General features: G+C 37.5%; 1 protein-coding gene across 1 annotated transcript in view; it reads right to left on the bottom strand.

Moving 5' to 3' along the window:
* Positions 1 to 2,505: 2,505 nt before the first annotated feature.
* Positions 2,506 to 13,796, bottom strand: part of LOC126360153 (sodium channel protein Nach-like) — a 195,020-nt gene continuing 183,729 nt past the window's right edge. The window contains exons 10-11 of the mRNA XM_050007691.1: positions 5,611 to 5,717; positions 2,506 to 2,723 (exon numbers count right to left, since the gene is read on the bottom strand). Coding sequence (XP_049863648.1) covers positions 2,506 to 2,723; positions 5,611 to 5,717 — 325 coding nt within the window. The remainder of the gene's footprint in view (positions 2,724 to 5,610; positions 5,718 to 13,796) is intronic.

Below are 13,796 nucleotides of genomic sequence, written 5' to 3' on the forward strand. Positions count from 1 at the left end.
CTTTTATTGCTGCAGAGCCTAGGTGGAAATATTTCATTAAAGTCTCCAAGAAAACTATTTAGGAGTTTTGTCAAAGTTTTTGTCACTTGAGTTACAATAATCAAAAGGCCATGTTTTATCTCTTAGCTTCTCACTAAATGTTACCAAGTTTTCTTTGCTAAAGTTCCTGATCATATGGGTTCTCATATGTGAAATGTTCCTGTCTGTCTGTGGCAGCTCAATGAACAATGCACAATGATCTGAAATACCTAGATCTTGACAAAATTTGTACACATCGTCATATACATAATTAGTTAGAACATTGTCAATGCATGTTGCTGATTTCCCATTGTCTCTGGTAGATTCAAAGAAATTCAATTTGAAACCATATTTCTTTACTAAGTCAGTGACTCAGTAGCTATTACAACTTTTTCTTTTTTTCCCTACAAAGGTCTTCTAGCATAATTTGAAGCTTAGATAAGAATAGTTCTATTTTTGATGTCCTTGGAATTATGTACATTGACATTATAACATTTGCTAGTGAGTCCACTATTTCTACACAACAGCTCTTGAACACACATTCTCCATTTAAATAATTAAAACAGTTTCTGGTTTCATAATTTATATCTCTATGTAGAAGTATACATAAGCCTCCATGTGACTTGTTTCTTCTGCAAAAGCTACTTGCTAATCTGATGTTTCCTATTTTGTTTAGAATTTTAATTGTGTCCTCAGTAAACCAGTGCTCATTTCAACAAACAACTTAAATATTTGCATGTTCTGACAAAATGATTTCCAATTCATCTATTTTGGAACTTTTATTGTTAGAAGCATCAGTGTTTACGCCTATTATATTCCAGTGGATAACATACCTACTTCGACTATCACTTACATGCTTTAGCACATTTCTTGCCAGATAATTGTATGGTTCTGTGTTTCTTAATGCTACACAAGTTTTTTCACCCCCATCACTACTTATAAGTTTCCTTTATTTTTTAAGATCTGGCAAGTATCTATGAACATCTTACTGAATATTTTTGAGCCCAACCTACTCAGATGTAGACCATCTTTGGCAAGACACTTTGCACTTATAAATCTGTTGGGATCAATGAAAACGACTGCTAGTTAATAGCACTGTTCTTTAATATTGCTGTTTATTCTCTGCACATAGCTGTCACCCACCAATGTTCTGTACACAATGCCATTTATTATTATTCAGACAGAGTCTTCTGGCCAATCGGATGAGGTTTCTTGTGTGGGTTACAATTTCTTCCTCACTGTTGTTTTGAAGTGAATTTGTTCCCACATGGATAAAAACACCTTTTGGATTTCTGATATGCTTATCTGCTGCATTCTCTTATGAATTTAGGGCATTGTTTAGGTGTGTATGCAACTGATGCATCCTGAACCCAGTCGAACATCGATTTCGGAATTTGGTACCACTATGTTTTTCAACAATGAGTCACCTATAGTAAAGAATTCACTTTCTGTCTTATTATAATGCTTCTTTCTGGATTTTTTTTGTCCACTTATATTTGTTTGGTTCTTCAGTTTCTTTTTCTTTTGTAATGGCGTTTGAATTTTTCTATTGTTTGTCACTTGTATCATTCTGTGTATTTGCTGAAGTAGGTCCATCTCACACTGAAGTTTTTTCACATGCACAACACTCCGCTCCACAGCCCACTGAAATATTATGACTCTGCACTACATCAGTTATTATTTGGATTGTTCATATTGTTATTGGGCCTGTTTCAGATCTGACTACAGCGACATTCTGTCTTCAGATTACAGCCTTGCCTGCAAGCATTTTGCACTGCTGTAAATCATGTAGTGTTAATTTTGATTGTTTTCATTGTAGTCCTAGAAAACTCAAAAAGCAGATACTCTTATGAATGATGCCTACCTTTTGCATTTCAGTTTATTCAGTGAAGTGTTAATAAATGATTTTTGTGATATAAATTGGGGACTACAAAAATATGGACAAGTTTGGGTGTGAATTTCAGTGATACAAAGATTAGTGTCAAGGAAAGTCATTCATTGCAAATATTTTCTCTATTTTTAAATGTGTTTATTGGCAATGTTGGACTTTGGGCTCCTGAAGGTAAATACTGTTCAGACATTTCATCTTCTTGTGATTTTCCATATACTTAGTCTCTCACTATTACATTTGTAGTGCACAGGCAAGTATCAGACTCTTCACGATGAGATTTCTTTTTCATGTATTTATTCTCTTATACTAGTACAGCTGCAGCTTTACTTTCAGTATGCATGGATATGATATACTGTTTTAAAAGTGCATATAGTCAGTATGGCAGTAATAGCTTTGATATATTTATAATGAAAATGTTCAGTTCCACATGCCTACTTTGACATCTGATGGACAGAATCATAGCATGTAATTGTTTAACATTACATTTACAGATAAAAAGTATTTAATATCATGTGCAAAACTTTCAAAGCATTTTCCCATTCTGTTAACAATAAAGGATGCTGTCATAAGAATAAGAGCCAATGCTTACATTAATCTTAAGGCAACCAGTTGTGAACAATAACTTTTGGCTTCTTTTTAACAGAATTATCCTGAGACTGTCTGATATAAAAGGGATAAACCTTTTCTTGAATAGTGTTTGCACTTTTGTCTTTCAGCAGCTTGCACGCTGGCCTCAGAGTGAAAAAGTAAAGCAACTCCAATAGGCTGAGGAGGCTACAGCCCAGGCATAGACCCACAATTCCTCCAAATGCAGCTGGAACATGGAAAATAAATAAAATCAGATGTGTTTCTGTAGAATGTAAAAATAAAAATAACAAAAAAGTAAAAATAATAATAAATGAAAAAGAAGAAGTTGACTCCTTTTCCAATTACCCAGTTAACTTTGTCAGAGAAGACTCTTTGGCATCTTTCATAAGATAGCATTTTTATGTAACTGACTGATTCAAAGACTTGAAGTTTTATAATCAAAATATCCACGGGTGTACTGCCGGTTTATAGTGTCCAACGGGCACAATATTTCGGCGATCAAACATGTCGCCATCATCAGGTGAACTGACGGACTGAGCTCCTGTGAACGTGCCGGCACGGAGATCCGTACGCTATGGCTGCTCAGGGGGAACTGGGTTCGGTCGCGACGGCGGCCGATTTAAATACCCTCCGCCCGCGGTGCGCTCCCTCCGCCGTCCGCGCCCCGCGCCACGGTCTCGCGGTGGAACAGATTGCGACGGCGTCTGAGATGACGTCGGTGTGATGGCTCTGTCCGCCGTGGTCGTCACAACTATGCGTTTGCTCGATTTACTCTTGATTAACCCAATCGCTAGTTCCCAAGCCTTGCTAAGATTATAGCCACAGTCACGGTTTATGATGTCGTCACTGGTGCACATTTCGATGGCCTCTCTAACAACGCTGTCCCAGTATCTCGACGTCATACTCCATAGCGTGATTTTCCGACAAACAATGTTCAGTGACCGCCGACTTGCTCGGATACATTAGTCGAGTGTGCCTCTGGTGTTCACGGCATCGATCCTCGACAGTACGCATCGTCTGACCAATATACGACTTGCCACATTGACACGGAATATGGTACACGCCAGCCTTCCTCAAACCGAGGTCATCTTTGGCGCTCCCCACCAGTGCACGAGTTTTATTCGGAGGACAAAACACAGTTCTGACACGGTGTTTCTTCAGAATGCGGGCGATTTTCCCCGAGAGTGCGCCTGTGTATGGAATAAATGCAGTGCCTACCTCCTCCCTCGTGACTTCATCCATATCAACAGGTTGTGCTGCAGTGGTTGGGCGGAGAGCACGTTGGATCTGCCACTCTGAGTACCCATTTTTTCGAAACACAGTTCTCAGATGTTCCAATTCCTGGGGTAGACTCTCTGTGTCAGAGATAGTGCGCGCCCTATGTACTAGAGTTTTAAGTACCCCATTCCTCTGTGAAGGGTGGTGGCAGCTGTCTGCGTGCAAATACAGATCAGTGTGTGTTGTCTTTCGATACACCCCATGACCTAGGGTGCTGTCAGCCCTTCTCCTGACCAAGATGTCAAGGAAAGGTAATTTACCCTCCTTTTCAGTCTCCATAGTGAATTTGATGTTGGGGTGTATGGAGTTTAGATGTGTAAGGAAGTCAAGGAGTTTATCCATACCATGTGGCCAGATGACGAACGTGTCGTCCACGTAACGGAAAAAGCAAGTAGGTTTCCATTCGGATGACGACAGGGCTTCCTCCTCGAAGTTCTCCATGTACAAATTCGCCACCACCGGTGAGAGTGGGCTACCCATGGCGACTCCCTCCGTTTGTTCGTAGGAGCTCAGTCCGTCAGTTCACCTGATGATGGCGACATGTTTGATCGCCGAAATATTGTGCCCGTTGGACACTATAGACCGGCAGTACACCCGTGGATATTTTGATTATCAAATACGCCGGGAGAAACTCAAGAATCACTTGAAGTTTTATGTTTGTTATTTCCACACACACACACACACACACACACACACACACAAAGGAACGTTAAATGAAAAAGTAGCAGAATTATAAAGATGTATGTTAAATGGGACAAATCCGTACAAAGAAAAGGTTAAACAAACTCATGCTCATTTAAGGGAGCATTTTTTTGTGAAAAATATTATATGTGCTGACATTTGATGACAATGTGGAAATATGTGACATACAAATCACAGTAGTAAGAAGTGAAATAGCAATCCTGCAATGGCCAATGTGAGTACATATGTAGGATATAGTGTTGACTACATCTTGTAAGTATCCTACAGATTGCACTCAAGTTGTAGTGAAGCATGATTGGTACAGAAAACATATTTCCATGATACTATTTACTGTTGGATCATTGATGGGTGACAGACAGGGCACACTGCGTGTTAGGGAGCAATGAGTTGAATATTACTGGTAGCATCAACTTACTGTTGTGGATAAGATTTCATGAGAAGGAAACTTCCTGTGGCATTATCATCATGGCAGTGTTCTAATTTGGGACAATATCATTTTAGGAACATGTACATGTTTCATAGGAAAACTCTGATGGCTAGGGTGTAAAGAGCCGACACACAACTGAGTGGAAGTATTTTTCATATCACAAATAAATCTCATTATATACAGTGGATGATAAGGACCAATTCCACAGGGCTGAGCTAATGAATAAGTACCTGTAACATGAGGACACGAAGCATCTAGGATAACCATCTCATGCAATTGACTAAAATATACAGGATAATATAGGAATAAGTACCTGTAACATAAGGACATGAAGCATCTAGGATAACCATCTCATGCAATTGACTAAAATATACAGGATAATATAGGACTGTGGGCCACAGCATGGCACCACGAAACACTGATGACCTTCATTGGACACTTGTTTAGCAATAGAAGGAAGCTGTGCTATTTTGCTATTCAGATACATCACACCACATATTGACACTCTGTATGTCATTGGAAAAGGAACATCTCACACAACAAGAGGCACCCTTAACCGATGCACAGTTTTCTGATCTACTTCGTATTCACATCATCATGCCATGTGTCACAGTGTTATCAGGGCACCTTCAGATGCACACATCAGTTCCATGTCTAATGGTTTGTGGATCTAAGAGAGATTTTACTATGGAAGTGAGTGTTGTACCTAGCAGATCATTCCAGCTGTAGGCCACTTCTCTTCTGTAACGAATGGATGATATATCCTTGAAGTATACATGCAGAATTGAATGATTTGTTATGTTGATTTCATGACTGAAAACAGAAAAATAATTTCTATTTTTAGTATTTCATTTTTATGCTAATTTTTGGTTACAAGCCATTAAATGATCTACTGCTGCTCTTGTAGCATTTATTTTCTTTTAGAAGACATCTGTTAAATTTATTCGATTACACTGATATTTTTCAAAGAAAATAGTTACCCATAACAATAGGGGTATGTTTGCAGTACACAAAAAATTTTCATGCAGATTTCAGTGAACACTACTTTATCTTGTATAGTCCTAATATTTCTGCTGAAAACTAAACCTCTAAGCTATTCCACCTATTTCTGTGCAATTACTGAACAAGGTTGATACTTCAATGCAACCTGCACCTTTATGATAATAGAATAATCATAACTGCAGTGTCTGTTTCACAAAAATCTATCAGCATCATTATCCAAACAGTTTTTGGTACAACACCCTAGGTGAAATGGCATTCATTTTTTTGCATTGATTGGCATTTCTGTCTAATCTGTGAGTGTTTCACTGTTATTTATTCAGAGAATATCACCATAATTTAGTATAAATTGCTCATTTAAAATTATTTATACAAAATATAACAAAAATATTTGGGAATATATGTGATATTATGGACTTCCAATTTTACTTTATTATTGTGAATTGTGAGGTTGATGAAGCAGTGTTCACTTAGAGCTTCATGAAAAGTTTTGTACTGCAGATACACCCCCATTGTTACAGATACCAGTGCAGATAACCATTTTCTTTGAAAAATACCAGTGCAATCGAACAAATATCAAGCCAACAATAAGTGATCAAACACCAGCTATTTATTACAGTTGACAAAGGAGCAGATGTTTTTTAAAGTTTTAGCTGTAGGTGACATTGAAATCTTGGCTACTGATTTAAGAAACAGTTCCTCATCAAATTAATGAAACATAACTAATCATATGTAGATAAATTAGATGAAAGTCAGAAGATACAGTAAATACCATAAACAAGTATTTGCTTCAAATTAACAACTATGAAAGAGATTACAACCCCTCCATTCCACTGTCCAAAGAATCAATTGTACACATATAACCAAGATATGAAAAACTCATGTCACACAGACATTACACTAAATTTCAATTTTCTTTTAATATTGACACTTCCTCCAAAGAAAAATAAAAAGTAAGTACTGAATTTCACATGGATGTAATCTTCTGCACTTCAGTTCTTTCATGCAGCATCTCTAGTTGAACCCTTTCCAGTGGCTTGGTTAGTAGGTCAGCTAACTGGTTGGTCCCATCAATATGTTCTAATTCAGGATCCCCATTCAAGAATCTTTCCTCAACATAGAAGTAACAGACTTCTATGTACTTTGATTTTTGATGATACATTGGATTTTTGGACAGTTTTACTGTACTTGCATTGTCAACATCCAGTGTAGGAGGTTTCACTTGTTTGGAAGTTCCAATCAATTCATACAATAGCCTTATTAACCAGAGTAGCTCATTTGCTGCTTCACTGGCTGATATTATTTCTGCTTCCATAGTAGATATTGCACACTGTGTTTTGTAACTGACTGGTCCATGATACATCCCCATTACATAGTTGTGACGACACTTGTTGTTAATGTCTAGTGTCCTTGTCACCAGAATAATCAGCATCACTGTAGACTTTCAACCTGTCTTTGTTGTTGTACGTCATTCCATAGTCCGCAGTATTCTTCAAGTATTTAAAAATTTGTTTTACTTAAATCCAATCTTGAACTGTAGGACCTTCTATCATACAAGCCATTTTGTTTACTGCAAAGGCAATGTCTGGACCTGAGACTGTAGTCAAATACATCAGACTGCCCACTGTCTCTCAATATGGAACTTTGGCTGTGATCTTCTTTTTGACATTATTTTCTTCACATCCAATTGGAGTAGTAACTCCATTAGACTAATCATTTCCAAATCTTCTCAGAATTTCCTTTGTGTAGTCTTCCTGGTTCACTGCTATTGACCTGTTTTCCATTTTGCTGTGTCTCCATATCCAAAAAGTTGTTGAGAGACCCTCTAGTTGTATGAAACATCAGCATTAACATTTTCATGAACTCTTCAATATCTGTTCTGTTGCTGCCCACAACTAAACCATCATCAACATAGATTGCAACATATAGACAGTTCTTGTTGCTCTGATAGTAGAAGAGACATGGGTCAGCATCAGTGTTTTTAAACCCAGCCTTCATCATGAAGTCTAGGAAATATTTTTTCTAACAATGTGGTGCCTGTTTGAGACCATACAGAATTTGCTTCAGCAAGCAAACATGCCCTATACCATCTTCAAAACCTTCAGGTTGTTCCATGTATATATCTTCTTCGAGTACACCGTTTAGAAAAGCTGTTTTGACATCAAACTGTTTGAGGTTCCATTTCTCTGCAGCAGCCACTGCCAACAGAGGTCAAATTGTATCATTTCTTCATAGTCAATTCTTTGTTTTGTACGTGTTCTTTGATCACAAGTCAATCCTTGAAGCAAACTTACCCATTTTCTTAAGTTTTCTTCCATAAGACCCATTGATTTTGCAAAATCCGTACACCACTTGAATGCTCAACTAATATCCAAGTATTATTCACTTTCAGGGACTTTAATTCCTCATGAATGGCGTCCAGCCATTGATTTTTATTGATAGACTGCAAAACTTCTGCATATGAGCTTGGATCCTTGTCCCCAATGATAGGAGTTTCAGCCATGTACACACAATCTCCAGTGGTCATCTATTCTGGTTTCTTCCTCTCGCATTTGCTTTTTCATTTCTCACTCAAAACTTTGCTTCCTCCAGAACTTGATACCATATCTAAATCTTCTTCCTCTTTATTACTTCCTCTGAAACTTGATGTTGTCTCCAAGTCCTTTTACACTTCACTTACTCTTTCTGTTCTCTTGTCATGGCTGACAGCTTCTGACTCCATTTCCTCATCAGAAGTCTGGTTAGGCTGACTCTGTTGAACAGTGTCTTCACCAACAACTTCAAATTCAGCACCACTGGTGTACAGATTGCATACAACTTAAGGCTTGAGTTTTACATCATGACTTAGTACAACTTTTCTATGAGATGGAATCCAGACCCAAAAGCCATCTCTTCATTTATGTATCCCACCAGAAGTCCAAGTGCAGCTTTGTCATCAAATTTTGAATGAAAATTCTTAGTCACATGCACATAACACTCTGTTCCAAAAGTTCTCAGAAGGTGCAGGTTGCCTACTGGTTGTCCACAACACAGTTCGTAAGGAGGTTTGTTTTCAGTAGAGGACTTCCCAGTGTGATTTAAAAGATATGCAGCAGTATTTTCCTTTGGTAGTTTACTGGGGTTCAACATATAATGTACACACTCCACAACAGTGTAGTTTCTCTTTCTGCAACACCATTTTGCTGTGGTGTGTAAGGTGAAGAGATGCAATGCTCTATGCCTCTGCTTGCCAGCAAATTTTGAGACTTCATTGTTATCGAATTTTCTTCCTCCATCACACCTGAACTGTTTGACAACATGACCATTTGTTTTGGCTTCATTCAGAAACTGTTCCAGGACTGTGCTAACTTCACTCTTCTGCTTAAGAAAGAAAATTTTATAGAACTTGGTAAAATCATCTTTTAAATATATGTAAAAGTGAGCTTTTTTGAGAGACTCTATAGATATAGGTCCATTTACGTCAGCATGGATTTGTTCACCTGTAACCATTGGTCAATTCATTCTGTTCCTGAGTAGCAGTCTATGTATTTTTCCGAGTGCACATCCATCACAGAATTCTTCTTTGCATCCATCCACATTGATGTTCACCTGCTTCAAGATGCATTTCACATGTCATTTGTCTTGATGTCTAAATTTCTCATGGTAAACTTGCATCATATCTGACGATGTCACCGAGTTCACTTGAACCAAATGTACTGGTTTAATAACACATATGTGAAGAACATAGGGACCATGGCTGACATGACCAGTCATCATTGTTTGCCCAGTCACTTTGTCTTCAATTTCGACGCTTTTGTCATCAAGTCTGGTACAAAAACCTCTTTGTACAGCTGCTTGGAAGAGAACAAGTGAGCAATGGCTTCTGAAACAAAGTACATCTTCCAATTCGCTGATTTTTCTGACATTATTCAACTGCATTTGAATTTTCGCAGTTCCCTTCCATGAGCCAACATGCTCACACCTCTTTTCCTAAAAGAAATGTTTTCAGGGATGGCGAATTTTGTATATGAAACAAAATATTGTTTACTTTGAGCAATGTGAATTGTGCCACCACTGTCACAGTACCAACTGTCGATTCCAGCATAGTTTTCGAAGGAAGCACTAAAAACATTTGACAAAAATGCAAAATTTTTTCCATGTTATCTGTCTTTTTTGTTGGACACTTTGCTGCCCAGTGACCTACCTGCCCACTTTTGTGCAAAGGTTTCACACATTTGGTATTGTTTTTGATTTTTCACTTGCAATACCACCACTTTTGTTTCGCTGAATTTTCTTTTTAGTGCAACTGGGTGTAGCAAACACAGCTGATTCAACCATACTTTGATCACACAATTCAATTGTTCAAGGTTCACACTTTGATTTTCAGATGGAGTCACGCCACACAGGTCCTTGAAATTGTTATATTCTTTGCCTAATGTGGAGAGAATTCAGCCATTTAAAATTCTCTCAAACAAAACATTTTCATTCTGCTTATGCAGTTCATCATTCAAATCCACAAAAAGCTTCTGCCGTTTCATGACATGTGTGCTAGTGTCCTCTTTGGCATCATGTTAAACATAACAAATTTCACTTGCATGGGTGCATAGTAACATGAGCTCGGCAATGGATTTTCCTAGCCCACTTGCTAGTAAACTTGCTGCTTTCGCATTGTCTTTCAACCAATGCTGGTGTGCCACATTTTTCTTCATAGTCACATTGTGTGGCAATTCAGGACATTTGTACATACCACTGACATGTCTTCAGGTGCATATACTTGCAACAGCAATGACATGTGCCACTTTAACTTTGCCCAGTCTACAGGTGCTTTGAGTTTTTTCACTTGTATTTTGTTGTAATTATCAACACTGGCTGCCATTTTCATTGAACACACAAACAATGGGCAAATTCATGTTATTTTAGTTTTGAGACAATGATGAATATCCTCCGTTCTACTGGCAAAGATTCAATTTTACACATATAACAAAGATATGAAAAACTCGTGTCACACAGATATTACATTACATTTCATTTTCCTTTTAATATTGACACTGTTAATGATTTAATGCTTGTTTGCTGATTGACTGAACTGTGCATCATCATCACCTATCTATGGAATTATGAATAAATAACACATAACTACAGAGCTTTTTCATAACCATAAGTTAATTCATGTTTTTAATGGAAAAGTCTGAGAGATAATAATGATCCATTTTTATAATAAATCATTAGTTGTTGCTTGGTCTGACTACTGTAACGAATGTTCTATGAAAAAATGTATGTATGTCTTCAGAACAAAATTATCAAAACTGTATTTCCTGTGACTTTTCCACAGCATTTGACTGTGTAAACATAAAATTTTGCTACAGAAATTAATATGTTATGATGGTAACGACAGCCCATTTTCATGGCCGAAGTACATCTGACTAGGAAGGAGCAGATCATCACATTATTACACAGCATTTCTCCAGTGCTCTGTAAGCAGAATGGTGAAACATAAAATATGATGCCTTGCAAATCACTTCGGTGGATTTTCATAAATGTCCTTCCAATAAACTGAAATGTTTGCTGTTCACCTGAATGCAGTATAACAGGGCTCAAGAAACACCCCAGAAAAACCAAGAAATGAAAATTCATATATGTAAATAGTTCACAGCAAACGAAACTCTCGAACTTACAATAACTACTATTTTGTTATGTAAACAAGTGACTATGATTCACACACATCAGAAACAGGAGTTAATTGACATATATTAAATGAATATCTCATTCACAACAAGCATGAATTAGGTCAGTGATACACAAACAGATCAAAAATCTCAGCTTGGGATGCTTTTGTCATTTGAGATGTATAACATGTTGCTGAACTATAACAATAAAATCTATCTTATTTTCCACACTTCCATTTTCAAGTACCTAGAAATACTCTTCAGCCTCAAATGTATTGCTTCCATAGCAACCATGAAGGCAAGATTTGATTAATCACAGTTCACATAGACACCACTAAGCAGTCATTCTCCCAACACTTGTTATGCCATTGGAACAGGACAAGACCCTAACATGTGATAATGGAGAGTATGCTCTGCTGTGCACTTCACAGTAGCTTTCAGAGTTCATATCTACATGTACATGAAGATACTATGGCAAATCTTCTGAGTTAATATACCTTCAAACAATAGAATATTTATTCTACAAAGAGTTAAGAGAGAATGACTTTGTAACAAAGTACGTGGATTCTTTCCACCTCTTATGTTTTTCTTCCCGCAAAATTATCTTTTTTCTGGTACCTTCAATATTATCATTTATATTACATTTCTCCACTACAAAACAATCTCAAATATTGACTTGGGACTAATTCAACTATACTTTATTATCTATTAGATTTTTTTTCATTGTTAGGAGTATAGTAAGTTAATCAGTTTGGCTGAAGACCATGTTAATCATAAAATATCAGTAATTTTGAGTTTTGTTATCATTGTTTGTATGTAAACATATACACAATTACTGACTTTTTGATAAAGTGCATCTACATTTACATCGATACTCTGCAAGTCACTTTTAAGTGCCTGGCAGAGGGTTCATTGAACCACCTTCACAATTCTCTCTTATTCCTATCTCGTATAGTGCATGGAAAAAATGAACACCTATATCTTTCTGTACAAACTCTGATTTCCCTTATTTTATTGTGGTGTTCATTTCTCCCTATGTAGGTAGGTGTTAACAAAATATTTTTACATTTGGAGGAGAAAGCTGATGACTGAAATTTAATGAAAAGATTCCGTTGCAAAAAAAAGTAGACAAAAAAGTTGTCGAAATTTAAGGTGCAATCAAAAGTTTCCATTTGAAGGCTGTACAATCCAGAATTGGTGTGCCAGTCACACAAAATAACCATGAGTATTTAAGCAACTATCCCAGTGATGCACCAGGTTGAAGATTCCTGTTTGGTAAAACACCATGACCCACTGAATGAAGAACTCTGTAACTGCTTACTGCACATTCTCATCAGACACATATCACTGACTCACCAAGGCCTTTTTAAGGGACTGAAGATGTGATAACCACACCCAGAGAGATCAGGATTATAAGGTGGTGCTTTAGTGTCTCCCACCTGCATTGGTCTGTAATGTCTGCAGCTCGTGATCTGGTGGCTAGCATTGCTGCCTCTGGATCATGGAGTCCTGGGTTTGATTCCCAGCCAAGTTGGGGATTCCCTGCTGGGGAACTGGGTGTTTGTATTGTCCTCGTCATTTCACCATCATTCGTGAATGTTGCTCGATTGGACTGTGTAAAGATTGGGACTTTGTATGGGTACTGATGATAGCACAGTTGAGCGCCCCACAAAACAAACACCATTGGTCTGTAATGCATGAGGCTGGCATCTCTGATCAACCAGAGCCTTGTGCTGAGCAATAACCAGCATAGACCTTGGTACATCATTACACAATATTGGTTTTTGAAGGACATGCTGTCATATACACATTCTTCATTCTCCAATGGATGTCTACTGGTGTTTGCTCTTTGGCAGCCAAGAAATGAACAACAGCATATTGATCCCTGTTTGTATGCATCTGGTAATAACATCACCATAGTTCATATCTCTACACTCACCATGTGTATGTTGAAAAAACATCAGGGTCACAATAATCCCATGCCTACATGTCAGCACATATATATTCACATTGGAATCATAACTTGTTGCATATAAGCTGCAGGAATGTCCTCTAACAGAAACTTTTTGAGCCGCCCTTATAATTAAGTATTCATACAATCAGCACCAAATATATACTGGCAATACCTGCACTCAGTTAATTTCAAAGTGATTCACATCCTTAGGTATGACTTAGTTACTGAAGTAGAATCAAATATCTGCACAAACCAACTGGTATAATTCAATAGAAATTATTACTGTATCTGAAA

The sequence above is a fragment of the Schistocerca gregaria genome, chromosome 1 (genome assembly GCF_023897955.1).
Source record: "Schistocerca gregaria isolate iqSchGreg1 chromosome 1, iqSchGreg1.2, whole genome shotgun sequence".
Lineage (NCBI taxonomy): Eukaryota > Metazoa > Arthropoda > Insecta > Orthoptera > Acrididae > Schistocerca > Schistocerca gregaria.